Here is a 26438-nt window from a genome sequence, read left to right as displayed (position 1 = left end):
AATGAGCATAGACAATGTGCAGTGAAGCGTGACGAAAGCGATAAAGCGCAACAACAGAAATACTTTCGAATTTTGCAACTGTACAAAGTTGTTCTGAAAAGGCGGCGTTTGTTAACAGAAGTCTCCCTGTTTGTAAATTAAGTTGAAAAATAGCTCCAATGAAATTGCCACATGGAAAATTTCATTTTGTATGAAGAAATCGGCAGAGGTACGAACTCTATCGTGTATAAAGGCAGACGTAAAGGGACGATCACTTTTCTTGCAATTTTGTGCATTGAAAAAGATGCTCGTGCCGCAATTACTAACTGGGTAAGTTAAATGTTGGTTAAATTTAAAAATCTAAGTAAACGCGTTTTTTAAATTTCATGCCATGCTTCTTTTCTGGAATAAATGTTTGTTCAAATTAGAAAAAAATGTTTCCAACAAATTTTGCACCACAAAAAATTAGTTGCATAAAACTTTGCAAACATTCTTATGTTTTAGTTAAAGTTTAATCACAAAATATTCCATGCTTTCATAAAGTATGGTTGTAGACTGAAAATGCACCAACAACATTTAATTTTCATTCCTATTTTTTTAGGTCCGATTGACACATGAACTGAAACATGACAACATCGTCAAGTTTCAAGAATGGTACGAGACAAGCAATCATCTTTGGATGGTTATGGAGCTATGTACAGGTGTGCATATACATTACTTGCAACCAGTCTGCAGAATGTGGCAGATGCATGCGCGATTTTTTTTGAAACAAATTTTTTTGCATGCCAATTTTTTAGGTTTGCACGTGCAAATTTTGCACCAAAGGCGTTTAATTGGGCTGTGTTGACCTCTTTTAGTTGCTTTGCGCCTGCTGAAATTGGTCTTGCACGCGAACTTATGGGTCGTGCACCCGCGCTTGCGGCTTGTGGGACATGTAGGTCCAGACTGGACTTGCAATAAAATTTTAGCTATTAGCACTGTATGTTTATATTGTGTTTTGTTTTCTCATCAGGTGGGACACTTCAAGAGGTTTTAGATTTAGATGGTTGTCTTCCCGAAGAAACAGTGAGAAAATTTGGACAAGATATACTTTTAGGGATCAACTACCTTCATCAACATGGCATCGTATTCGCTGATATATCTCCGAAAAAGGTGAATGGTAAAGCATGTTTTTCTGTGTGAAACATTATTTTTCTTGTCTTTGATTATTGGGTTTTCTGACTTATGTTTCATAATGATTGCATCATTTTGAGATTTGGAATCTTTATCCACTGGTGGACTCATATTATGAACTTATAACATAAGCTGTGTTTGTAAAAAAAATAAAACAAGGTCTTCAACTCGTTTTGATTACTGCAGTTTAGAAACTTAAACCTAAAAAAATGTAATCTCTGAAAAATTAACATCAGTTAAAAACATTTTGATTTGTAGGGCTATTGCATTAAAATCATTACAAGGTTTTCAAAAAACTAGTACAAATTTGTTTTAGATACTGCTGGATGGTCCAGGCACATTGAAGCTAACTAACTTCTGTGTAAGTCGATTGAAGGATGAAAATTTGGCTGAAGTGTACATGCAAGCAGCCGGCCAATACCAAGAAGATGTTGCAGAACAACTAGAGGGAAACATTCTGAGGGGTATAACCTATTGTCTTACAAACAACAATCAGAGGTTCTGTTCTAGTATTAAAACCCATCTTTTTTGCAGGCAAATTGGAGTACCAACCCCCTGAAGTTTTAAAGTCTGGGTCACCTTCATTAGCAGGGGATATTTGGGCATTAGGTGCTGTGCTCTATGAATTGTACACAGGTATGAAAATCTGTATCTTTTTATATGGTTTGAGTGTGACACATTTCTTGTCTAATTTTAACACCATCATACTCAGGCTTGTTATTTTATATCCCAGTTAAAAATGTTAGTGAATACTATCACAGTACCAATTTTAGAAAACAGGATTTCACATTGACATGTGATAAACAAACAACGCAAGTACTTTTGTCATTGAAATCATGTTTTTAGACTTTGTTATCATGTAGTATTTTACATGCCACCTGTAATACACTACCGTTGGTGCATGTATATACCACACAATATCTACAAACCATAACATTTTATATTTAGGTTCTGTGCCATTTGCTTGCGAAAACTCAGCAGATCTCGTTCAGCAAGTTTGTCACGGAAAATTGGAATCTCCTGACAAAAGAAGATTGGCAACATGTCTTGGCAGATCCATGCCAGGATTTACAAATGAAAAACCATCTTCTGCCTTTTTGGACTTTTTAAATCTTACTCTAAACAAGAATCCAGACTTAAGGTTTGTCAAAAATACTTGCTTTGATTGTTGTCGTCTGAGTTGTATTTGAAGACTATATTTTTTCAGACCGAATGCTGAAACACTTTTGGAACATCCCTTCTGGAAAACTGAGAAAACCGTGGGTGGGTATTCTTATGCATATTTACCTTCATTGTTTTAATGTGATTTACATTTTGGAATTGATTTTGTTTGTATGTCTTAGCTATTGCAGCTAAACCTGCTGTGAAACCCCACCCTGTACCTGAAAATATTCCACCAAAATCTTCACCGCGACCTGCCCCTGAGAGTGTAAATGTTCTTGACAGCACTTTCACTTTAAGGTAAAACCTATTTTGTATTTTATTTTTGCCACCCCTGACAGTTAAGGATTTAAATTCAAAACACACAGAAATTTGGGGGTCGTTAAATGCATTTTTCATCTGTGAATCTTTAATAAAATTAAATTATTAACTGTAAAGTTATTTTTTGGGAAAATGCTAAAGCTTTAAAAATGATAAATTATTGCTCATCAAATAAATTGCTAATAATGGCACTAAATAAATTGCTAAAAAATACCTTCACATTAATGACATCTTATTCTGACACTAGTTCAAGACCTCTGTCAGCCCAACCATATGACAATGATGAACATATACAGCAAGCAAGCAGAGCAGCTACTCCCCGTGCTAGCGTTCCTTTAGGAGTCACTTACTCTGTTACCAAGAAGGTTGCACGCTCATCAGTAACAGAATGTGACATCAAACAAAGAAGTTTATCTGCTACTTCAACCAAAGAAGGTAAGAATTGAATTTTATATTTCATCAAGTTTATTGTGTGTTATCAAATATTTTGTTTTTTGAGGAAAAATGATTAAGAAACATTTCTTTTACAGATAACCAACCAGATTCTATCAAGAGCTTGATATATCACAGTACAGATTTGGAGCTCTCTGCTATCCAGGATAATCCACAGGTTAATGCTATGTCTTAAAACAAGCATGAACGAATGGTTACACATTTAAGGGTGGGACCAATGTCAAAACTGTCCAAGCCGGAAATAGCTGCCCAACATTTAAATGTTGTTTTTCTGTTGATTTTCCATTCAGTAGCCTAATAGCTGCATAATATTTTGAAAGCCTTTTGTTGATGGGTGAAGCATGAACTATGCTATTGTATAGGATTTATTGTAGTAATACTAAACGATGAATGACAGATTAAAAAGGTTGATCCATTTCGATGGGATGCCAAATCTCTTCCATTTCAAGCTCTACCTTCTGTGGATAACGTCACATCAGAAGACTTGTACGATCACTTAAAACAAGTTCAACAAAGCTTTTCTCAGGCATCTGGGTAAGACGGCCACATAAAAATATATATTTACAATTTGTATGTGAATGTATCAGGTCATGAAACTTTGTACAAGTCCTACAACATCAAGTCATGTTTCAGATGAATACAATCATCGGTGTCTTCTTGGTGAATGGACTTTGCATTGTTATGATGCAACTTAACTTAATTGCAAAGTATATAGAATAAACTTGCCATGTTTGTGGTAACTTTGCTTCAAAGACATTTCAAGTAAAAACGATTCTGGAAAAAAAATCCAGTTAATTGCAAGTTTTGTTTTATTCCATACATGCTAAACTGCAGTAGCCTATCATCCGTTTATTTGCATATTCTGGTTAATCACAAACCAATTTTGACAATAATGGAGTTACTATTACCAGGAATTGTGGTGATTTGGTTATCAGCATTTTCTGTTTACTACAGTCACTTAACAACTGAGACAGAGTCTTATGTATATGGCATACTTCTTATATATATTTTTTAGGAGCAACCAGCAAAGGATTCGGTCAGCAGTGTCATCTTATCTAGCACATCTTTGTACTTGTAACACCTCTGTTGCAAATTTTGTCATTAACTCTTCGATGCTAGGTTTACTTGCTTCTTTGGTTAAAAGCACAATGCAACAGTCACCTGACGTGTAAGTCCACATTTTTATTCACTTGATTTCATATTTTGACTGCATGTTTATTGTATTCCAGTGCGTCAAAAGCAGCAAGGGTTATAGGTTTGACTGCATCCTGTGCCACTGAATTGGAACAGTGCACAAAAATCACTGAAGTATTTTCAACTTTGAATGATGTTCTGAGAGAAAGTTTTCGGTAAATACAGATAGTTTTCACATTTAACAAAAAAATGTCTAGTTTTTGCATAAACAACCTTTATTTGTGCTTTTATTGGCCTTAGAAGCTCATTTTGGAAAAATCACCCAGCAAAAAGCTGTTAAAATTCATATAAAGAATATTCATATCGATGAATAAAAAGTATACACAACAACAGGCCAAAAAGTCATGTTTTAAAGCTATACCAAAGTCCGTAAAAAATATATATTTCAGAACCACTCGGTCAAAACTGAGTCTGTTACCGTGCCTCGGTCAGTTGCTGCTTTTTGTCACTGAGCAAGATGAAGGAAATCCTTCAGTTGAGGTTTACCAAAGTCGTCCTGCCTCACAACCCCAGACTCAGAAGGGGAACTGGTCTATTCCTATGGCAACCTACAACTTAATAAGTCGCTGCTTAAGAGAGGGGGTAAGTAGGATGTTTTAATTGGATTTTTACAAAAGATGAAACACAATTATATATTAGCAAATAATTATAAATATCTATTTTTTAAAGTCACTAATCACTTTGCTGTAAATCCAGGGACTCCAAAACACCAAGGCTTTGAATCTGTCAAATAAGCTCTATAATAAAATTATTAAACATAAAACAAAAGTTTAAAAACCCTAACCAATTGCTGTTTGTATAGGATGTCGAAACGTCGATTATTTATAATAAAACTGCTGGATGAGCAATACTTTGTTATAAATTGCTGTTTGTGTTAAATGTTTAAGCTGCAGACAGTGCACACTGTTTTGACCTATAAGGCCTTATCAGTGCAGCTGCTGACGAGAGATCGGCCGTTATGGCTAGTGTAGACCCTTGTGGCACTCCAGTGTGTTGGGTGTAGCAGGCTTAAAACCATGCCTCATCTATTCTGTGCGATGCCACAACTGGGCAAACACCACAGAGTAAACTGGCTCACAATGGCCAAGCAATTGCTTGGGAACCAAAGTGATATCGGCTCAGTGTCACAGTATCAATGTAAAATCATCTTCTAGGTTGAAACAATGTGCACTGTCTGTAGGTTTTCATTTATTGACTCAATGCTTTTACATGTTTAATGTTTGTTCATTGATTTTTTTCAGTGTAAAATTTAAAACAAAACATATTTTTCTATTTGAATTTTTACGTGGTTACATTTTAACATAAAAAAAATTAGGTCTTTATCTTTAAACTGACAGCAACATCTTTTTAAATGTATAGGAAGACCCAGTGGTGCAGCATTTTGCTTGCAAGACAATAGAATGTGTGGCTGCGATTGGAACGAATCATGGTAAAAAGTTTCTCAATGCTTCAATGCAAGGTTCAGGTACAACACCTTCACACAGTAGTGATGTCATCGGCACAATGTTGTGGACTGTGTCAGAGAGAGCTACAAATGAAACCCTCAAGCAATGCTCACTATCAGTAAGTTTATACTTGTGTCTGTTTACATAACCAGGCTGCAGGATATTGTACTTTAGAGTTGAATGTTCCAAAAGTGATATTATACCATCTGAATTTATCTCCAAGCAGATATGTTTGGTTTGAATTTTTCGGGCTACTACTTGCTGCACAGAAACATTAGAAAGACCAATAAATATGACATATAAAACACATTAATGTGATATTCATTCACTAGAGCAGTGGTTCCTAAACTTTTTAAGCATGCAGCACATTACCAAGCTAAATTTTCTTGCCATGGCACACTTTACCGGCCAATGACATAAGAAATTGTTAAAAGGGCTGAATTTTCAACTTTATTTTGGTGGTGAGATTGCTTTTTATGACAAATGAAAGCTTTTATAATTGTCATACATGCCCATATTTTGTTATCAAATCTCACACCACCAAAGAATGTTTGTGTTACAAAAAAATTAACAAGTATTTTGCAGCACAATTGAAAATCTCTTATAGTAAACAGTTAAAGGAATCACTGTACTATTGATACATACATATTGTTGTTGTACATTAATTTTTCTCTTGCTGTTTAGGCAATGTGTCGACTAAATAGACTTTCTGGCAATGGAGCAGTTTTACAAGGAATCCTAGATCGTGTGAGCTTGGCTCCTTTTCTTTCATCACTTAGTCGATCTTCATACAAATGTCAGCAAGCAATCGCTACAGCATTAGTTGAAACCATGTACTCTGCCCCTAAAGGACACACTGCACGCCTTGCTAATGGAAAGGTAAATACCTATGATTATATAAACCAGTGGTTCTCAAACTCGGTTTTAGGGGCCGCATGCGGCTCCCAACTACTTATTTTGCGGCTCGCACCAGACCTCAGAAAACCAGAAACATTGCTATTTTAGCTTTCAAAGTCATCTTCTTTGGTGATTTTCTCAAGGTTTCGGCTCCCTACACACTTAAAAAATACCATTTGGCCCCGACAATAAAAAAGTTTGAGAACCACTGATATAAACTGTTCCTGCCAGACATAACTCTTGCCAGAAGAGATCCATAAGGTGATACCTATGATTAATGTACATGTGTCTTTAAGCACGGAAACATTTTTGTTTCAGGATATCTTGCCAAATCTTATGAAACTGTTGGACAGCCCATCTAGTGTTGTTAGAGCCAAGATAATTTTGGCTGTAACTCTTTTGTTGAAGCGAAATGCATCCTTGATTATGGCTGCTTGCCAAAACAGGTAAAAAACTTTTAATTACAATTTCTGGTTTCAGTGGATAGCGTTTATAAATTATAGATTTTTTTATGTTTGTCATAAAACAACAAAGTCATAGCTTGTAAAAAAAAACATGCTAGAATACTCAACAATCAAAAGGTTTTCTTTACAATTTGCTTAAAATAGACATTCTGTATTGCCTTAGTAATGACAGTAAATAAGTGTGTATAAATATAATAAATGAACAAGAATGTCTGCTATTATACCACAAACAAGGTTTTGTATGTTCATAGATTAATAATGTATGTTGAGAGAGATTGGCGAAGGCTACGAACGCCATCAGCAGGAAATCGACAAACACCATCAACATCGGAATATGTTTGTGCGTGTCTGCATCATCTTATACAACACATGGTCCAGCATGTGCCGCAAATTTCAGGTATCTTACTAATGAGGTGTACAACAGTTCCTGAATAACTAATTATTGAAAATATTGGTACATTTATACATACATATACATGATACAATGACTGGCTAAATGCAAAAACTGTTTCTTCAAGTTTTCCAAGTGCTTGTTTTTGCAGTGAATTGTATTTCCATCCTTGATGAGGCATCAAAAAGAAAGCATCCTTCTTCACAGCAAATTAAACAATTGAAAAGCACCTTACCTACATTAATAGTACTCCACCATCTTGTTACTAGTCAAGTATGTGACGTTTATTATAAAGCTCCTTTTCTAATCAATTAGACCTCTGCATTATAGCATAAAACCAGCACAATAAAAAAAAACAAAAAAAAGGGTTTAAACTAGAGATGTACCGAATATTCGGTTTGCCGAATTTATTCGGCCGAATCGACCACTTTTGCAAAGATTCGGTTTCGGCCGAATAATTTGTTGCGATTCGGCCGAAACCGAATCTTTTACGAACACATATTTAAAGCGTTAAACGTGTCTTTTCTGCATAGTACCAACGAAAATCGCGCCAATCATTATCTTTTTTAACACATTATCGTTTTTACCACTGCAGACAACTAATCAGTAATTCATTGTCGGGTTGGCAATCATGCTTGAGGAAAATAGGGACGAAACACAACCATTTTGCACTAATTGCCTGGTAGATAAACTTATATTTTCATGTCAAACGCGTAGCGTACGACTTCGCGTGACGTCCTAAATGATTCGGTTGATTCGGCCGAATTTATTCGGCAAAACCACCGAATATTCGGTTTCGGCCGAATCGAAATTTCGCCGATTCGGTACAACACTAGTTTAAACATATATTTCCTTTGTTTGGAAAGCACAACTTTTAAAAGTTTATTCTGTGGTTGTTTTTTACAATATTTATGTGAAACCGTTCAAAGGTCACGTTTGCTTCTCACAGGTTTTCCGATCACAAGTCGTGACGTCAGACTTCGTGAGCCATCTCAGTCAGCTGCTGAGTCACGTGACCAACTTCCTGAAGCGATCCGGAGGCAGTTCGCACGCGTCCGGAATCGCTACCTCCGTCGGTGACGACATCGTACAAAAATTTGTGAGTTTTACTCGATATTGTTTGCATCATTATTCGATTAGAGTTTGGTCGAGTATCGAAGAAGCAATGCTCTGTACCACCCGGCCCATCCTTTGCAAATAGGACATTTTCACGATGTTTTTCAATACATTTTCGTTCTCTTTAAAAACGTATTATTTGATTAGCGTTTTTCTTGCTTGATGTTGTTATTTTACGTCTGTGAACCTTCCATAAGGCTGGTACATTGTTTCATCAATCACTAGGGTGCGTGGAATTGCAGCATTAGTTATAAAGGGTACATAATAGAAAAAAAAGGTTGAGAAACACTGTTATAGGGCATCATGACTTCATGACTAAAAACAAATAATTTTTGTTTGATGTTATTTATTTTACAAACTAGCGTAGTAATTTTCGAAAAACTTTCCTGATTTACAAACAAAAATACAACCCAAATAGTATATTCATGGGTCGCGAGATGCCACAAAACAAAATTTTGGTAAGTATTTGGGTCGCGACAAAAAAAGGTTGGGAACCACTGGTATAGGGCATACAAAAGTAGCATTTTTAGTGTTTATTAATTGTTGACTATCGTCTAAAATGTTGCAATCGAGTGTTGCATAAAAAAGCTCATCCATTCACCAGATCATCTGTTAGTTTAGTTTTTTATAACGTGTACTTTCACCACAGGTGGACACTGTACTTTCCATAGTTGAGTGTTTATCTCAGCATTCTATTGTTCTCACTCAACATGAAGACACCTCGATGAAATCGCTCGTTCCCCAACTTATATCGCTCATCAGTTTTTATGGAGGTATGAACCTAACTCTCTCTTCCCTTTACTTGCTGTAAAGTATTATTTAAGTCAATAGGTCAACCACATAACACGCCCGCCTCGTGTAAATCTGTAATGACCTCTACTAGGTTAAAGTACGCGCTTATAAAGCAACCGTTACGCTTTAGCGAACACATGTGGTGATTACAATACACGTATGAACAAACACAAATATATAGAGTTATGGAATATTCGGTACTTAAAATACGACATGGGTTGCAACCGTGCAAGAAGTAGTTACTGTTTACTGAGGGAGTGTAACTAGAAAAAAAGGTTAAGGATCATCGCTTCATACATTTTTTTACGACTTTTAATGACTGATGTGAACAATTGCGTAGGTGTTAAACAGATATTTAAAACTTTCTATACATAACAAAAAAAAGTTTAAATACATGCTAAAAAACAGTAAAAAAAACTAGACAAGACCGGAATGGCCATTTGCTTACTTTTAGTTAACACACTACAAATCGACATTCATGCGTTAACTGTTATAATGACCTTATTTGTTGTGAAGCAGGGCAACCTTAAACCATCAGGTAATGTTGGTGGTGTCTGTGATTTCTTGAGGCACACAATTGTTTCAGGTGTTAGGCATGGGTAAAAAGGTTGAGGAACGCTCAGTACGTATAAGTTGTCGTTACGTCATTACATAATAACAAAACGTGTCCAATTTGTCACCTTAGCCTTATACATTACACACCTAAACCAACCTCACTTCCCCACTTTAAAAGGTGGCAACGGTCAGATAGTTTGCATCAAACTTCTCACCGACATCCTGGGAACGTTGCTTAATTACTCGGCGATCAGTTCTGACGCTTTTACGGCTCCTGATTTTCCGCTGACGCCGAGAACTCCGTCGTCCAGAGGAAGCAGCAGATCATCTGTAAGAAGCGCACGTTCCAAGTAAGGACTTAACCTTATTCTTTTTTTCAAAGTTCGACTGAAAACTTCTGTCTGTCCTATATGATGCTCTGTACTATACGCTTGTCTGTCGACAACCGCCGGTCTGCGGCCCGGTGCTGGTCCGTTCCAGGCTATGTAATTTTCAGGGTAAACGCTTATTAAATCATTTTTCCCAATCCCGGGGATAATAAACTAATTTAGGCGTTTTAATTGATGAATGTTTGTAGCTTTTTGAAGGCCGGTCCGTTATGATATTTCACTTTTAAAAGCGGTCCGCAGTGCAAAAAAGGTTGACGACCCCTGTTATACGTCATATACCAGCGTTTTCGACGTAAACCCATGATTTACTTAACCCCACTTTATACGGGCCCCAGGGAGGCTTCTGTCGTGGGTTCGAATCCCACCGCAAGCTAACTTTTTCCATCCTTTGCTTTATCACATAGAAATTATTAGAAACTAGCTCGATTCGTTTTCTATGTAGGCGTGGCTCATTGTAGTTTACTTTAAACTAATGATTGATTTGTTTGAAGATTATACATGTTTTTCCCCACAGACGAGTTGACCACCCAGATGCATACGGTGTGCGTGAATCTATAGAGAAAATTCTCATACCCGACTTCCAACCGATCTTGCTAGCCAATGATCCATTGCCAGCATATGGAGTGAGATTCCTTGGGACAATACTGGAACACTGGCCGAGGTAAGGGAGAAGGTTTCCATGCATTCAAGTTTTGCCATACTATTCTGGTTGCTTGTTTATTGGGTAAATTGTGTTTCATGAACTTAAGTTGCTGACTTATAAAGGTTATCAACGTTTTTATACAAGTTTTTATAGCTTTATAGTTTATTGAAAGATCATTGACCTTGTTTTTCATTTTACCTTAATCAAATTTTATGAATTTTATAACTTACAAGGACTTCTGTTAAACCCCTGATAGAACTACTGGCGATTTATGCACAATTAAACTGTGTTGTGACAAAATAAAAACTGCTGTTAAGTTAATTTAAAGTTCAATAATTACTGACATTGTGATTACAGTTTTTAAATTTAGTTGTTTACGACTTTGTCATACATGACTACGTTTATACAAGCGGCAACATGAAAGAACTCTCACTAACTTTGCGTTTTTGTTGACTTGAATGTGCTCCCAAAGTTTTCTATTTCGTTTAACATCTTTGCGCAAAAACTACTTGTGTATTGATTCTATTTAAATAAGGAAAAAACGCAAAAACAAAATTGACAAAATGCCTTCAGGGTTCCATGTTCGTAAAACATTTGAAGAGCCCTTGTTTAAACTAACTATACCATTTACTTCTTTTTCCACAGCATAAGCACGTCCATACATTCCTGTGGTCTTATTCCCGTGTTGATGACGTTGTTCCAGGAGCAGCATTCAGCCGTCTTGAGCACGTGCGCTCAAGGTCTTGTGACTGTTCTCACATTGCTTGTACGTTTTGCCGACGACGATGTAACAGCACAAGTATATGATAACGGTAAGCGATGGAGCTTATGCAAATGTTTATCATTGCTGATGTATGTTCTAAGTTAAGGATATACACAGTATAAATTAATGAATTATATTCGTTTTATAATATCGATAAAATGATCACATTCAAAATCTAAAAATAAAATTGTTATTTTAGTTCAAGTTAAACTTATATTGGCAAATTAAACATGCTTTGAAATACGCTTTTTCAGCCCTAACTTTACCACTTTTGGACTATTAAGAAAAAAACGTTTTTTAATAATAATCAGAAAAGCCTTAAGAAGTCCCACTTTTTACCGAGTTTCTCATTTTTTACTAAAATAACAACTAATTTCAACAAAAAGTTTCGATTTTACCAGGTTTCGTGGATCACTTATTGAGTTACTTGAATGACATGTCAGCTCAATATTTGGGAAAAGATATTGACGGAAAAATGGACAAACCTGCGGTGGCAGAAGGACTTGACCACCTTCTCACTTTGCTCAAATGTTCGCTGGACAGAGTTACTGGCGTTGTAAAGAGAGCTCTACAGGTAAATGTGTTCATTGTAGATTTATTAAATGAAGCATCTTATTAAAAACAAAAATATTTTTTTACGCAGTCTCACTCTATTCACGCCTCAGCGAGCGGCGATCACGTGACAAAGAATAAGAGGATACAGACTGAAGAAGCGGAGCAACTTCTCCTCCTCCATAAACCTCTCACTGAACTGCAAGGGCTCTGCGTTCAACTCCTTTGCGACGAACAGGAGGTAAATAAATTACACCCCAACTTATACGCGACTAAAGCCATAGGTCAGTGGTTCTAATCCCAGTTTATAGTTGCATCTAAAAATGCTCTTGTTTCAACTTACTTCTTTGTTCTCTTAAGAAAACCACAAGAGCTGCTCGTTTGTTAAGATCGAAATACCGATAAATACCGTTATAAATTTATTTTTGTCAGACCGGAACGAAATAAATAATTTGCACAGAACGAATAACGTTATTTTGTTCTGTTCCGGCATTAAACCCTGGTTTAACTGTGGGGACTTTCCATAACCAACTTTCGTCTTGTGGTTTCAGATATCTGAGCTCGCCCTGGCTTGTCTGTCGTTGCTTATTCAACTATACGGGGGGGACCATCCTGATACAATGACGCATAGAAATATGGATAGCCTGGCGAAAGCGCTCGGCCAAGCTCACACGAAAACTCAGCGCATTATACTGAAGGTATGTATAGCTCAGTGGAAATGGAAATGTTACTCGGGCTTTGGCGTGATTCTGTTTTTGGGTTGTGGCTTAAGTGAATCATTTTATTAGTAAATTTGGATGCCTCCCTTAGTTTGCAACTTTAGATTTAAAATAGGACTAAAACTTTAAATTCATTTCTCATCTTAATACCCATCGGCTATCGTTAACATTTACATGTAAGTGAACTGCGACAATTCTAGTACCGGTTCAATTGTTTAATAACAACAGGTCCTTTCCTTGAAGGGGGAACGTATTGTTTTTTTTTTTGTATTCAAATATGTTTGTCCAACGCTGGTTTGTACCCCGCGTTTGATTATTAAAGGTGGTTCAAACTTTTTTTGTTTATATTTAGATAAAGTAAGTCTTCCGAACTTTTAACCCCAGGTCACCCAGAAACCCCAAAACGTTAAAATTCTGACAAAAGCTTACGCTTGCTAAAGTACATGACCCGGTGGTTTTATAAATTGTTAGTTGGTGCAATGCAAGAAATACCAGTAAAGTAAGCCAGCTAATAGCACGTTAACGCCGATATTATTTCTAAACCGCCGTAAACCCGTTGTGTACCGAACTGATACTTTTTCCTGTTCCAGCTTATTAAGCGGGTTGTGTCACTGAACGACTTCCACGGCGAGCAGCTTAGCATGAAGGAAGGAGCTAACTTGTTGAAAGCAATCGAAGCTTGTACGAAGAACCCAGACATAACAACTTCATCACTGGTCAATGATATCACCAGTTGTATGAAGCCTCGCTCGTCGAGAAGTTAATGATTTTCCTGAGTTCAACTTTTTGTTAACATACAATACCGTTTTTGTTGTTTTCTGTGATTTTGTTCCGCTGTATTTCACCTGTTTTTTTTGTACGGCTGCTGCACTGTGAACGAAGCACTGGTACAAATTTCTAAATTTAATACAATCCATTTTATATCATTTCGTTTTTGTTTTTTTTTTTGGCAAAACAACATCATAAGGGCTTGTAGATCACCGTTTAAAACGTTCTTGCTTGTGGGGTCAGGTATTATTTATGCTTTTTTAAAGGGCGAAATGCGTTTGTAGTTCAGCATTTTTTCTTCGATTCCTTCAAGGTACCGCGAACATTACTACGCCTTTTTTGAACCCAACAAATTGATGCATTGGGTTCTAGTTAAAATAGTTCGTCAATGCCCACTACACAAAAGTAACATGGATAAAATTGAAGCTAGTCATCAAGTCTATAGTAACAGAACTGCATTGAAGAAACCAACAATAAGCCGGATCTGGTGCAACGTTATGAAGCGTAAGGAATACGGGGTACAAATATGTCAAACGTTTAAACTTCCTGCAGCTACATTAGTGGTCCAGTCAGTCTGGACTTTAACCCCCCACAAACTGCTTGCAAGATGTTTCAGAATGTTTAAAGTTTTTTTCAAATACTATACTACCAATCCAGGCTCATATGAAGTTACAAAATTATTTAGTGGTATTTTCTCCTTTTCCGTATTGCGAAAATTCAAAATTTAATTGGTTAAAGATCTGCAGGTAAATTATGCGTGCTAGTCCACGTTTAGCGCATTTGTGCAAACACAAAAGTGGCATCATTATTGTAGTAAACGTCTGAATTTTGAAACCAACTAACCATCAGTAATATATTTATGTGATGAGCACAAGGGCACTTTTGACCCGCATTTTCACGTGATGTGACACTATAAATAGTTCGGAAGTTTCCAACCCACACAAAAGAAAGCGGCTAAACGCTTTTGTTTTGTCTACTGAAGCTACTGAGGGTATTTCGGGACCAAATCACTATACTCCATGTGTATGACGTTTTGCTTCGCAGGGCCTTTACCTAACATGGAATAGTTATTTACCCTATAATGAAGGCGACCTGTACAGGACGTCGAAACGTCGGTGTCAAAATACAATTGCCAGAAGAGCTCTATCATGTTGATGTGACGCCTGGCAGAAACAGCTTATGTATGGAATAGTTATTTTTATAAACTAAAAATCTATAAATTGTAGAAACGGAAGTATTCAATTCCAGCGTTTTGTTTCCAGCACTAAAGCGATAGACTAAAATGCTCTGTATTTACTACTTTACAATAATAAACAATCTGCAGTCACTTAAAAAAACACAGAATAGAACAAGTTTTTGTGAAGAAACTGACCAGTTGAGTATTTTCATCAGTGTCTATTATTATGCATGTGACAATGCAATGTCCATCACGAAATCAAGAAGTCAATTATTTATGGTGATTGCCCAAAACTTAATCTTTCTTTATAATAACGCCCACAGTTTAAAAAATAAATGTACAATTTGTTGAGTTTGTGTAGGACGTTTGACACCTAGCACAAAAATTTTTTTACAGAAGGGACAATAAAAGGGAAATCCCTCATTTCAAAAGGTTGCGTCATGCAAGAAAAATGATGGTAACGTTTTCGGTGAAACACCAGTCATAACAGACAACCCACAATTCATTAAGTTTTGTGCTGTTATCTTTGTTTCCTAAACACCTGCACATAATTTATTACACATAGAATTGGTGCTTCGAATTGCATAGCTATACAACATTACCACAAAGGCAAACAACAAAATGCACCGAGCATTGCAATGGGGTTTGATTATAGGCTCAAAAATTAAAAAAATGCAAACGAAAAGCATTTGCATTGGATGTAATGGGTAGATATAATGTTATGTGTATGTGTTCCGTTTGCCAAGGATTGTTTCTTTGCATGAAGGTGAATGGAAACCTACGTGAAATTTTCCTCTGTTCCTGTATTCCTCATGTGCGGCTTTTACACCGAACGTCTTTGTTTCCTAAACTTGCCCCGCCCCTCTCAACTAGCTCTTGTCTCAAACTACGCTTCTTTCAACGTGAATAACAAATGAAGCCTTTTTCTTGCGCAGCCTACCACGTGACCTGCTTCAGCAGGCAGCTACTGGTGTCACGTTTTCGCTTCAACATTTTGTAAAGAGTTTTGCTGGAACCAGCACAACAGCACTGCATCTGATGTGACAGGTCAGCGATAGTAAAACAGAACACAGACGCAGTTGTTTTCCATTGAATCTGATGCATTGTGACGCATTGATTACTGACGAACAAACGGGTGAGTTACTGTTGTTGTTCTGGAATTCAACGAATAATTAACACATTGCCTCGGGTTACCTTTATCAGTTACAGTCTTGTCAGTAAAATTGCATGCACTTGTTGCTATTATATAAGCTGTAAATTATGAAAAACAGCAGTTTACTTTTACTGCACAATGCCGTTTTTACACGTAGATGCAAAAGAAGTTGCCTTTCCCAGTTTTGCTGTGCCTAAAGCCACACAGGTAAACGTTTTTCCACGTTTTCGTGACAATTTGTATGCTTTCTTTCAACGCTGTTTTTTGGTTACAGAGGCACCAAAATCAGTCGTTTAACAACAACCGGCTTCACAGCGCCCAGCAAACTCCAATGGGGTTGCAATCACGTAAGTTTACTGTCTTAGCCAGTGGTTCTTAAACTGTAGGCCATGGGTGTGCAACCTGCGGCCCGCGGGCCAAATGCGACCCTTGATTAAAGGTTGTGTGGTCCGCAGAGACGCTTGGATTTCAATAGTACTGGCAAACGATTCCAACTATTATATATTTTTAAACAGATTAATGCGCCCGATGCTATTTTATTGCGACCTAGCAGTATGTGGGTAGAATCAAATGCGCATTTTACTTGTAGTGAAGCATATTTGCTGTACAACAAAGTAAAATCACCTTGTGTTATACAAACGTGTGACCCGCGATCTAAATTTGGCATTTTTATTTGTCCCCACAGCAACAAAGGTTGCACACCCCTGCTGTAGGCCATGAAACATTTTCAGTTAGCCCTTGAGCCATTCAAACGGGATACAATAAGCTGTCATAATCGCGTGTTGCAAAGATTTTTTTACTTGGCGGCATGTAACCAGCCGCAAACCGATTTAGACTAAATATTAAGGCTACTTATAACAATTTTGAGACCACTCTACAAGGCAAAACGAAAATAATACATAATTTGTAGCTAGGAACTTTTTAATTATTTTTTTTCAAACTCGTGTGCTTAAGTCGTTTGTATTTTTTTGGCAGAATACAAATCGGTTTATCCTGTCGTGTAAAATGTAGTCCCCATTTGTTTTCACTACTTTAGTGTATAAATCTGTAACACATCAACTCATTTACATTCAAGGTTAAAATTAAGTTGTTTGTAGTCGGTGCCTTTGCGTTTGGCCGAATCATTGATTCAGTTCCTCTTTTCCTATTTCGCTAAGCTTAAAATCCTATACAGCCGCCTTTGTTGTTATTGCGCCACGGGATAGACGCTTTCCGATTGACTGGCTGGCGGCAAGGGAGGTATCACGTGAACAGAACACCCACTAGAATTACTCACGGCACGGTTGGCCGCTGCTTAATTCATTTGCTCGCCTGGGTAAAATTGTTTTAGTATAACCTTAACTTACAGTATCCAAACCTTATGCTGACACTCAAATTCGTGGGAACGTACCATGCAGCCTTTTAACCACTAGACAATTTGTGTTGTTATATTTAATTGCAAAAAAGTATTCTTACGTTCCCAAAAATGTGAAAGCCGTTTTTTGTTCCCCCTAAATCCTGCAAAACGCTTTTTTCACACTGACTTTGGACATGAAGTAAGCTTTCTCTTATTCTTTCTTAACAACGTTAGTTTTTTTGCGTTTTTTCAACAAAATTTTATTTTTACAGTTTCTGAAACCTCCCCGAAATGGTTTGTGTCATCCCAACGCGAACAACAAAGTACAGAAGAGCGCCAAGCACGTGTAAGTCTGTGTGCTGTGTTCAATACCTCCACATTTGCAACAAGATACAGACAAACCAACACATCTGTGTACAGCATAACGTTTTGACAACTATTTTGTCTTTCAACGTTTTTTTTGTGTGTGTTTAATCCGTAATTTATTCAGATTGAGGCACCTGCACCCTGTACTGACGACTACAACGAAACTGGTAAGTAATTTTTGCCAGAGTTTATTACAAATACATCGTATTGTTGATTCACAGCTTTTTAAGGATGTATGCATTGTAAGTGATTTAACAAGTAAAAACACCCAGTCCCAATATCCACTAAATTGGACAATTTAAACGTTCAAATAATTTTTTACGAAGTTTATAATTTAAGTACCGTTTGTTTGTTTCTGCCTTTACTTTGTAGAAAACTGTTGAGATGGCATTTAGGCAGATGAATTAATGTTATGCAACTTGTCATAATGAATTGTGATCACAAAGTTGTTGGTTCTAATCCCCCCCTCCACCTGCGTTTTCCTTAGAAACTTAAGCGTGAATTCGCCAACCCATTAAAACCCGTCCAACTCGAAAAAAATTAAATAAAACCAGGGTGCCGGACGGCGGACTATAACAAACAAAATTTGTTTTCAATAGACCTAAATAAAATTTATTTCAAACAACATTTTTTGTATATTACTACCTATTCATGCCATAGGATTCAGACTGTTAACATCCACATTCTTCAACGTTACATCATTTTATTGATCCGGTTTTACGGTAAAATCTTCAGTGTTACAAAATATACAATCGCGTTTACTACGAATCACGAGGGCATGTTTGGGTTGCGTTTCGTAAACACAGATACGTCACGCAATACCTTTTTTGTGGAGCGCACAACACTGATAATATCAATGTGGAGTAACGTTATTTTGCTTTGTTAGATCTGAAAGGCGTGATGCCTTCGACAAAGTTAGAATCAGTCGAATCCATTGAAGTAAGTTAGTAAATTATTAAGTGCATAATTATGGATTTTTATTTTACTGTTTTTGTAAAACAGTGTTAATTAAAGGTAAATAACGGTATTTAAACTGAAGAGCTGGTGTTTTTTTATGAAAACATTTTAAGCACAGTAACATTACAATGTTTTGACTGATTACAAATATTTGTCACCTTCTTGAAAAAAATATTATATTTGGTAAAAAATAAATAAATACTTGTTACTTTTTTCAGGAGGAAAGCTATGAAATTTTACCAGAAAGTTTTGACTTGTCTTCTTCGGATGAAGGTAGGAAGTTTTATTTGTTTTTTTGTACATAAAAAGATCACATTTGGTTTACTTACAGAAGTCATACCAAAACAAGTGATTGCAAGTCCTCAAGGCAAGAGTAGAAATGAGGTAAATACCACAGAAAAATATTTTTGAATATATTTTTGTTGTTGTAATTCGTTTGACACTGTTTTACCAACTGCAAGTAAATGCTTTTGTAAATCTTTAGCAGTCTAACCTCAACCAATATTTTTTTGTGATCAAAGCCATGTCCAGGTATAACGTAAACCAGTGCTCTTCAACCTTTTTTGGTTTGGTGAACCCTTAAAGTTGTTGTGACGAACTCATGCACCCTGTTTGCTTAAAAGGTAAACCAAGGTAAAAACGACATAAAAAATCATTATGCATATCATCACGTCAATTAAACTGAGCGGAGCTTTAAAAAAATGCTTAATTTGTCACCAATACTCTAAGCATATGAATTTTCCATGAAACATCGGCGAAAAAGAAAAACTCGATGTCCTATAGGCTAACCCAAATGTAATACAGACACTTTTAAACTTGATACAGGGATAAAACATTAAAAAAGTTTACCTGGGTTATACATCAGTTGAAACTTACCTCTTATTTCTAATGTCGTGAAAGTCAAATATTAATGGTTCATTAAAATTTTGTGAGGCACCCTTGTATACCCTTTCGTACTGGTGCACCCCATGTATATTTTGGTGCACCGTGCACACCGGTTGAAGAGCACTGACGTAAACAATCGTTTTAGGCGAGTGACATTTACACGCACAACAGCTGCGCTACCACCTCACTTCCGTTAACAGCTCATGTGATATTACTATTAATGATTCAAACGGCCGACATTTAACAGGAATATTGTCAAGTGAATCGTATGGAATTTTTTGACAAATTTGGTTCAAAATAATGATCGTTTGAGCTCTTTAACAAAGTTCGCAGGAGCAATTCCTTTGGCCCAAATACAATAACTTCGTTGACATTTTAGAGGTTTTCACGCCTTAGAACGATTCTACTTTTTATGTGCTGTAATAATCTTATTAATCGGCAAACGTTTATTATTTAATAAAAAGAAACAGGAATTTGTAGATTAATAACATAGGATGCTTAATTAGGTACTGTTGATTACAAATTTACTGGCTTAATTTAAAAAATGAACCTCGCAAAAAACGAGAGAAAAAACATCTAATTACGAAATGCAATAACGACGCGTGTAATCACAACAATAAACACGTACTTGATGCAACTTTACCTCTATTGCTACCACTGCTACTGTTCCAGTTATTTCACAACATACATCTGTATTCATTTTAACAGCAAAATTCGTTTTACAGGCAACGAGTCTGGGATTTCAACCCGAAAGTTTTGATTTCAACTCACAAAATTCAGGTAAATAATTATTTATACAACTTAAGTTGCGCTAAATTCGTGTGGTGTGCTTTGATTTATTTTTCCTTTTTTATGCAGAAGTGAAACCAAAGAAAATTGCTGAAAGTCTCTACAGCAGCCCAAGGAATTGTGTAAGTGTTGCGAGTGGCTCGTGGCTCTTGTTTAGTCAAGAAAGGCTGCTTTAAATTTTTGTATACATGGTTTGTGGGCATCTGTATTTGTGCATTGTTATCTAATAGTAATAACCTAGACACACAAAGCGTCAAAAACAACAAAATGACCCAGGATTGTCATTTTTTGGCATACTCAATTATTTTTTATTTTTAGGTTGCAGTACACGAAGAAAGTTCATTAACAGAACCCAAGTGCCCATTTTCAGTAAGTTATATATTTCAAAAACATGACAAATAACTTAAGTTGTAACAGTCATAAGCTATGCTCTTGGTAATTGGCACGCTATTTATTATTCCTTATTTGCAGAGCAATCAAAATACACATGGAGGTACCGAAGCACAAACAGGTAAGTTAAAACTTGCTTTTTACAGTTTATAAACCTAAAATTGATACCATAGCAACAAAATATTCTTTTTTTACCTTTGCCGAAAGGTTGTAGGTTGGCGTTTGATAGCATATGTTGCTTGTTTTATCATTTTGTTTTATTTGTAGATCCAAAACAAATAGTCATACCACCGAAACATGGACAAAGCATGAACTTGGTACGTTTATCGCTAGCAAATTAATAGAACTGAATTATTGCTGTCTTTACGGTCTAATCGTACACTTTTCTGATAAAATGCATTTGGTGGCGTTATATTTACATCGAACTTATCAACGTAAACGCTTGAAAATGCACATTCGTTTTGACTGGGCCAAGTATTTTTTTCAAATTATTGCAATTGAACAAACAGGCCAATATGGAACGACACATTCCTTTGACGAATTCGGGTGGAACAAACCATATCTATCTGGGCGATGTCGTTACTCACGTTCATCAAGAATCGTCCAAGTTCAAACGCTTAGTCATAACTTCCAAAGGTAATCTTTACATATTTGAGACAAGCTAATTACTACAAATTTTCACAAATTACGCCGCGCCTGGGTTATGACGTCATACACTTCACTGTGACGTAGGTACTTGGCCGAAAGGTTTTGTGCTACAAGTGGTTTCGGCGAATAATAGTTCGCAGAATTACCAGTTCGGTTTATTGCTGTACTCAAATGCAGACTAGTCTTAGTTGTAACAGAAACCAGACAAGAACTGTCTAGTTTCGATAATAATTGGTCGCTTTTAGGTAAGCTTGACAACAGACCCTGCATCCATGTGTGTTCAAGCAACACAAACCACAGAAATCTTACAAGATCCGCAATTTTAATCTTGCAAACAAATATTATACTTAAGCACATATTGCCTGGATATGGTATAAACCCCGAGTATTATACGAAAACATGTCCTATGTCAATACACTGCATGTCACCCCATTGGGTAAACATACGCATAATATCAAAGTTTTTAGATAACACTTTGTGGTTGTCTAAAAACACTTCTCTGAAAACGATTATGTTCTTCGTTATTTATTCCACTAAACTAACACATCAATATAGATGCTTCTTGTAACATAGCATACCAAAACGTGCTTTTTAACGACTAAATAAACAATCAAGGCTGGGTGTAATCTTGCTGACAACGAACAATGCCAAATTGAAAAACCTTTGACTTACACAACATGATTGTATTCGTTTCGAATTTTTGCAGTAAATGATCTGATTCAACATCTAAAGGAAAACGCAGAGGAAATGTGTGCTGACATTGACACGTCTTTGGACGACACAAAAGTTTCCCGCGCTGTTAAGCTTCAGGTTTCAACATACAACGGAGAAACTGCAAAACAACTCAACGAAATGGGACATTTCTGCCACCGGGACGAGTTCGAATACGTTTTCAGTTCACCCAAAGGAGACGTGGCGCTCGAAAATATATTCAGTTATGCTGAAAATGCTTCCCGGACCAAAGGAAAGAGAGCGAACAAACGAGCAGCAAACAGGATCCTTATTATCGGCCAAGCTGGAATCGGGAAGACTGTTCTAACGAAGATGCTTACTCATCTGGTGCTCCAAGGTGCATTACTCCCCGGGTGCAAGTTCATCTTTTACATCCGTTTTCGTGACATCGATTGTGACGAAAATCGCTCTCTGCTTGAGATCCTCCTCTCCTCCTGCGGATGCGAGTGGGAGCACTCAAAAGAAGCGGATTCCCAGCTTTGGGAGCTTCTCACGAGAAATCCAAACGTCCTGATTGTACTCGACGGTCTTGACGAGGCGAAAGGCCGTGAAATGTTGCAGCAAGCGCCAAAGTGCAACCCGCTGTCTCGAAATAAAGTTAGCACGCAGCTGAAAAACCTCATTGGCGGGAATTCTTTACCGGAAGCGAAACTGGTGGTGACGTCAAGACCACGTGATGGAAACGGTCTTCATCCGGATCACAAACCTCGCACGGTGCTGCAGGTGATCGGTCTTGATGAGAATGCCCAGGATGATCTGGGAAACGACGTATGTGGTGAGGATTGGTCGGATGTAAAGTCTTTCATCCACGAGAACCCGCAAGTACAGGGGATCTGCTATGTTCCTGTGTTCTGTGTCCTTGTCATGAAAATACTCTGCGCCAATTTGTCTGGACGAGGAAACATCACTTTAAGTTCTCTTACCAAGATCCTTGTAGCCGCGTTGGACAACTACGCCACCTCGGAAAACGTAAAGGAAAATGGAGAAGATTTTAGCTGCTTGGCATTGCTGGCTTTCTTAGGTTTTCGAAGGAGGAATTACATGTTTGAGGAAATCGACCTGCAGGCCGCCGGCATTCGTGACCATGGCTGCCAATCGTTCTTATCCACCTGGGAATCCAACAATAGAGTCCGTATCCTGCAAATGGGCAAAAAGAGCTACTTTAGCCACTTGGTATGGCAAGAGCTCTTTACCGCTATCTACCTGCTGTTCTACGCATCGCAAGCCGACTTCGAGAAGTTTCTCAGGCGTCTGCATAAGCGGAGGTGGGAAGTGGTTGCCAGGTGTCTCTACGGACTCTGCAACCAGGAGGTTTTCCCCATCATGCGCCAGAACCTGGGTCTAAAGCGCACTCGCTTGATGTCCTGGAAAATCGAGCAACTTCGAAGACACGCAATGGACAGTTTGAAGGGAATCACAAACAACGCGGTAAACACCCAAGACAAACTTGAGTCACTGATTGGGGTATGCACTTGGTTTTATGAACTCGGTGACCCCCGTGGCATAGGTGCAAGTCTTCCACAAAAGGTGGTCCTGCATGGCAACATTTACCCGGCCGATGTAGCGAGTTTAATGTATTGCTTGAAGGAGAGTTTCAACCCCGTAGTGATGAACATCCGTTATCCCACCCAGTTTGTCGGAAAGTCGATGCAAATGTTGTTTACCGAAATCCAGGACAGCCCAGTCACGGTAAAATGCGTTTTTTCGAACTTTGTGATTATCGCCTGGTGTTGTGGAACTCCGAATCAGTACCTTGTGAAAGCATATTAGTAAAAAATATTGCGTTGACTGGTATATCCGGGGCGGATAAGCTTTTGTCGCTGGTTCGAATCCCATCGCAGCCGTGATTTTAGTTGATTACAATTTAGGCAGTGTTACAATTCTTACTACGGCGTTTTCAGCACTCTCGGGCTACATTTGTGGGACCAGGGATATGTGATTTCTATATTTAATGCTGTTTTTGTTGGAAGGATAAACGCTTTAGATTTCTGTAATACGCTTTCTAATACACAAAATTAACAATCATATTCACTTGTATACAGCTTAGACACCTGACCCTGACAAGGAACAAAATATCCGATGAGACCTCGATAGCCCTTGCAAACTGTCTTCGATCTCCAAAGACCGTGAATATCGACAGAACTGAAATGAGCGAGTTCTCCATTGTCACGATAATGAAAGCTATTGAAAAGCTGCCACAGCCTGTAAGTGAATTTAAAAAATTACCGAGAAAATGTAGTTTTTTGAGTGACGTTGTACAGGGTTCCATTCCAAAGTCCTTAGCCGGGGAAAAATTTACTTCAGTTAGAAAGTCTAAATGTTAATTTTTTTTCTTCAGACATATTTGGTTAGAAACTGGTATGTATCGACTGGACTAAATGGCATTCGGCTCGAAACCGAACATTTGTCAGTTTATCCGAATAAATTTCACCGAATCAACCAAATCATTTATGGCGTTACATTAGATCGTACGCTACGCTTTCGGTGTAAAAAAATTTTACTACCAGAAAAATAGTAATGAATAGTTGTGTTTGATTTGAATTTGGTTCTAGGGATTTTCGGTAGGCCTCTGACCCTAGCCTGATTATTTACAGCTTTCTGAAATCAACTTGACGGAAAATATCATCACGGATGACGCAGCGGAAGCGATTTCTCACGCCATCGTCAACATAAACATCATAATCATGAGGAACTGCAGACTTTCGCCGAATGGATTTCGCATGATTTGCAGGAAAATTAAATCAAGATCTGGAAAGGTTTGTTCTACTATAAGTTTATTTTTACATCAATACATAGATAAGAGTATGCTATGCTGTGAGCTAATTTCGGGTGTTTGTAAGATTCTCTTTCCAAAACCTTCAAGCTAGGCTTTATGCAGTGGTGGGATTCAAATTTTTTTGTCAGCCGTTTCTATCACACAAGTCATATCTTTCACCCGGTTCTGTTACAAAAAGTCCATTGACAGCAACCAGTAATGCTAACTGGTTCGCTGATCTCATAAAATTTCGTGAGACGGTTCTATGGAACCGGTGCGAACCGGCTGTATCCCACCACTGGCTTTATGCAGTATAAGGCCTAATAAGAGCTTTGTTTTTTTGACAGATGGATGAATTTTACGTTCGTGCGAACCACGTGACCGATGAAGTGGCAGCGTACATCGCGGAGTGCGTGCATCTGATCAAACGACTTTACGTGCATGAGTGTAAAGTCACAGTCAATGGAGCCAAGATTCTGGCGGGAGCAATCAAAAAACTGGAATGTCCGGTAAGTTACTTTCCAAAACATCGTACTAAAGTTTTTGTCTTTTTAGTCTTTATAATCACGACGTCGTTGGTCAGGTCTCCAGTTATTTAAAAATGTTTACTCATACCTATGCCCAGCAATTTGTAGCCAAGGCTCCATACGAAACTAGATTATTCGTTGTCAAAACTTGGTTTTATGTTATAAATAAAAAATGTATATCAGGCGACAAATCTGAGCATAGTTTTACCAATGCTTTTAAAAGTGACGAGTGTGTAAAAGTATATGTGTGATGTTTACTTTTCAACACGATTTCGAAATTGATACAAAAATATATGAATATTAAAATTCCGGATTTAACGTAATAGATTGATGAGCTGTATCTGCATTTCAATCCATTCGGCGATCTTGGTGCCATTCACATTGCAAGCTGTCTCCACAAAATCCGCTATGGGATTCGCTTGGATAAATGTGGTTGTACAAGCTCTGGCTATGAGGAAATTCATGAAGCCTATCAGGATGCTCAAAATGTAAGATTTACTAAACAAGCTGTAGAGTTCGAAGTTTTCATCAATTAAAGACGAATTCATAATACCTTTTTGTAGCTAAGGTTAGACTTGCACATGCCTTTAAAGCTAAAGAATACATGGTGTGCAACTTCCCAAATTATTGAATATTTTCTAATCTTGCTGGTCTTTTAGGAATTCTGTTTTGAAATCTGAAACATTTTTTTTTCTCCGTTTATGCAGAAGCCTGAAGTTTACCTGGGACACATCGATGAACAACTGAATGATGTGAAACTGGAAAGGACATCATGAAATGTCCATAACAAGCCGATGTGTCCATAACAAGCCGATGAACTGTTCCAAACACTTTCACTGTTTCTTACTTTAATCGTGTGCAATGTTGTTGAACGTAGTTATTTATTTTTAATAAAGTTTCTTTTTTACCTCTTGGCTGTGGACAATACAGATTTCAAGAACCTGATCG

At 37.4% G+C, this 26438-nt stretch overlaps 2 protein-coding genes across 2 annotated transcripts; both read left to right on the top strand.

The window, feature by feature from the left end:
* Positions 1–16: 16 nt before the first annotated feature.
* LOC145238606 (serine/threonine-protein kinase ULK4-like) lies at positions 17–13933 on the top strand. The gene is made up of 28 exons (XM_080101824.1): positions 17–309; positions 581–680; positions 992–1131; positions 1469–1616; positions 1687–1788; positions 2101–2293; positions 2360–2415; positions 2496–2613; positions 2882–3069; positions 3165–3244; positions 3485–3621; positions 4103–4255; positions 4317–4436; positions 4671–4863; positions 5641–5844; positions 6411–6605; positions 6942–7069; positions 7339–7484; positions 7630–7751; positions 8428–8577; positions 9244–9367; positions 10120–10291; positions 10845–10991; positions 11619–11785; positions 12138–12310; positions 12380–12529; positions 12840–12986; positions 13598–13933. The coding sequence occupies exons 1-28, from the start codon at positions 172–174 to the stop codon at positions 13769–13771; spliced, it is 4065 nt and encodes a 1354-aa protein (XP_079957950.1). The 5' UTR covers positions 17–171; the 3' UTR covers positions 13772–13933.
* Positions 13934–15873: 1940 nt separating this feature from the next.
* Positions 15874–26397, top strand: LOC145239427 (NACHT, LRR and PYD domains-containing protein 12-like). Its single transcript, XM_080102740.1, has 20 exons — positions 15874–16087; positions 16263–16312; positions 16380–16452; positions 17714–17787; positions 17932–17974; positions 18694–18746; positions 18983–19037; positions 19096–19148; positions 20375–20429; positions 20508–20560; positions 20757–20807; positions 20910–20949; positions 21096–21145; positions 21338–21464; positions 22183–23897; positions 24251–24412; positions 24803–24964; positions 25311–25472; positions 25817–25978; positions 26198–26397. Exons 1-20 carry the CDS (start codon positions 16051–16053, stop codon positions 26264–26266), a joined length of 3246 nt encoding a protein of 1081 aa, XP_079958866.1. The 5' UTR covers positions 15874–16050; the 3' UTR covers positions 26267–26397.
* Positions 26398–26438: the final 41 nt, after the last annotated feature.

The sequence above is a fragment of the Phallusia mammillata genome, chromosome 7 (genome assembly GCF_965637545.1).
Source record: "Phallusia mammillata chromosome 7, kaPhaMamm4.hap1.1, whole genome shotgun sequence".
NCBI classification, from domain to species: Eukaryota; Metazoa; Chordata; class Ascidiacea; order Phlebobranchia; family Ascidiidae; genus Phallusia; species Phallusia mammillata.
This window is presented reverse-complemented; position numbering and strand designations above follow the sequence as displayed.

What these genes read in the sequence shown, in the direction of transcription:
- LOC145239427 (XM_080102740.1), top strand. Translation starts at nt 16,051, where the DNA reads ATGCATTGTGACGCATTGATTACTGACGAACAAACGG. An exon ending in CAGAAGAGCGCCAAGCACGT is followed by an intron (nt 17,788 to 17,931) that starts GTAAGTCTGTGT and finishes TAATTTATTCAG; the next exon opens with ATTGAGGCACCTGCACCCTG. An exon ending in CTTGTCTTCTTCGGATGAAG is followed by an intron (nt 19,038 to 19,095) that starts GTAGGAAGTTTT and finishes GTTTACTTACAG; the next exon opens with AAGTCATACCAAAACAAGTG.
- LOC145238606 (XM_080101824.1), top strand. Translation starts at nt 172, where the DNA reads ATGGAAAATTTCATTTTGTATGAAGAAATCGGCAGAGGTACGAACTCT. An exon ending in GCTCTATGAATTGTACACAG is followed by an intron (nt 1,789 to 2,100) that starts GTATGAAAATCT and finishes TTTTATATTTAG; the next exon opens with GTTCTGTGCCATTTGCTTGC. An exon ending in ACGACATCGTACAAAAATTT is followed by an intron (nt 8,578 to 9,243) that starts GTGAGTTTTACT and finishes CTTTCACCACAG; the next exon opens with GTGGACACTGTACTTTCCAT.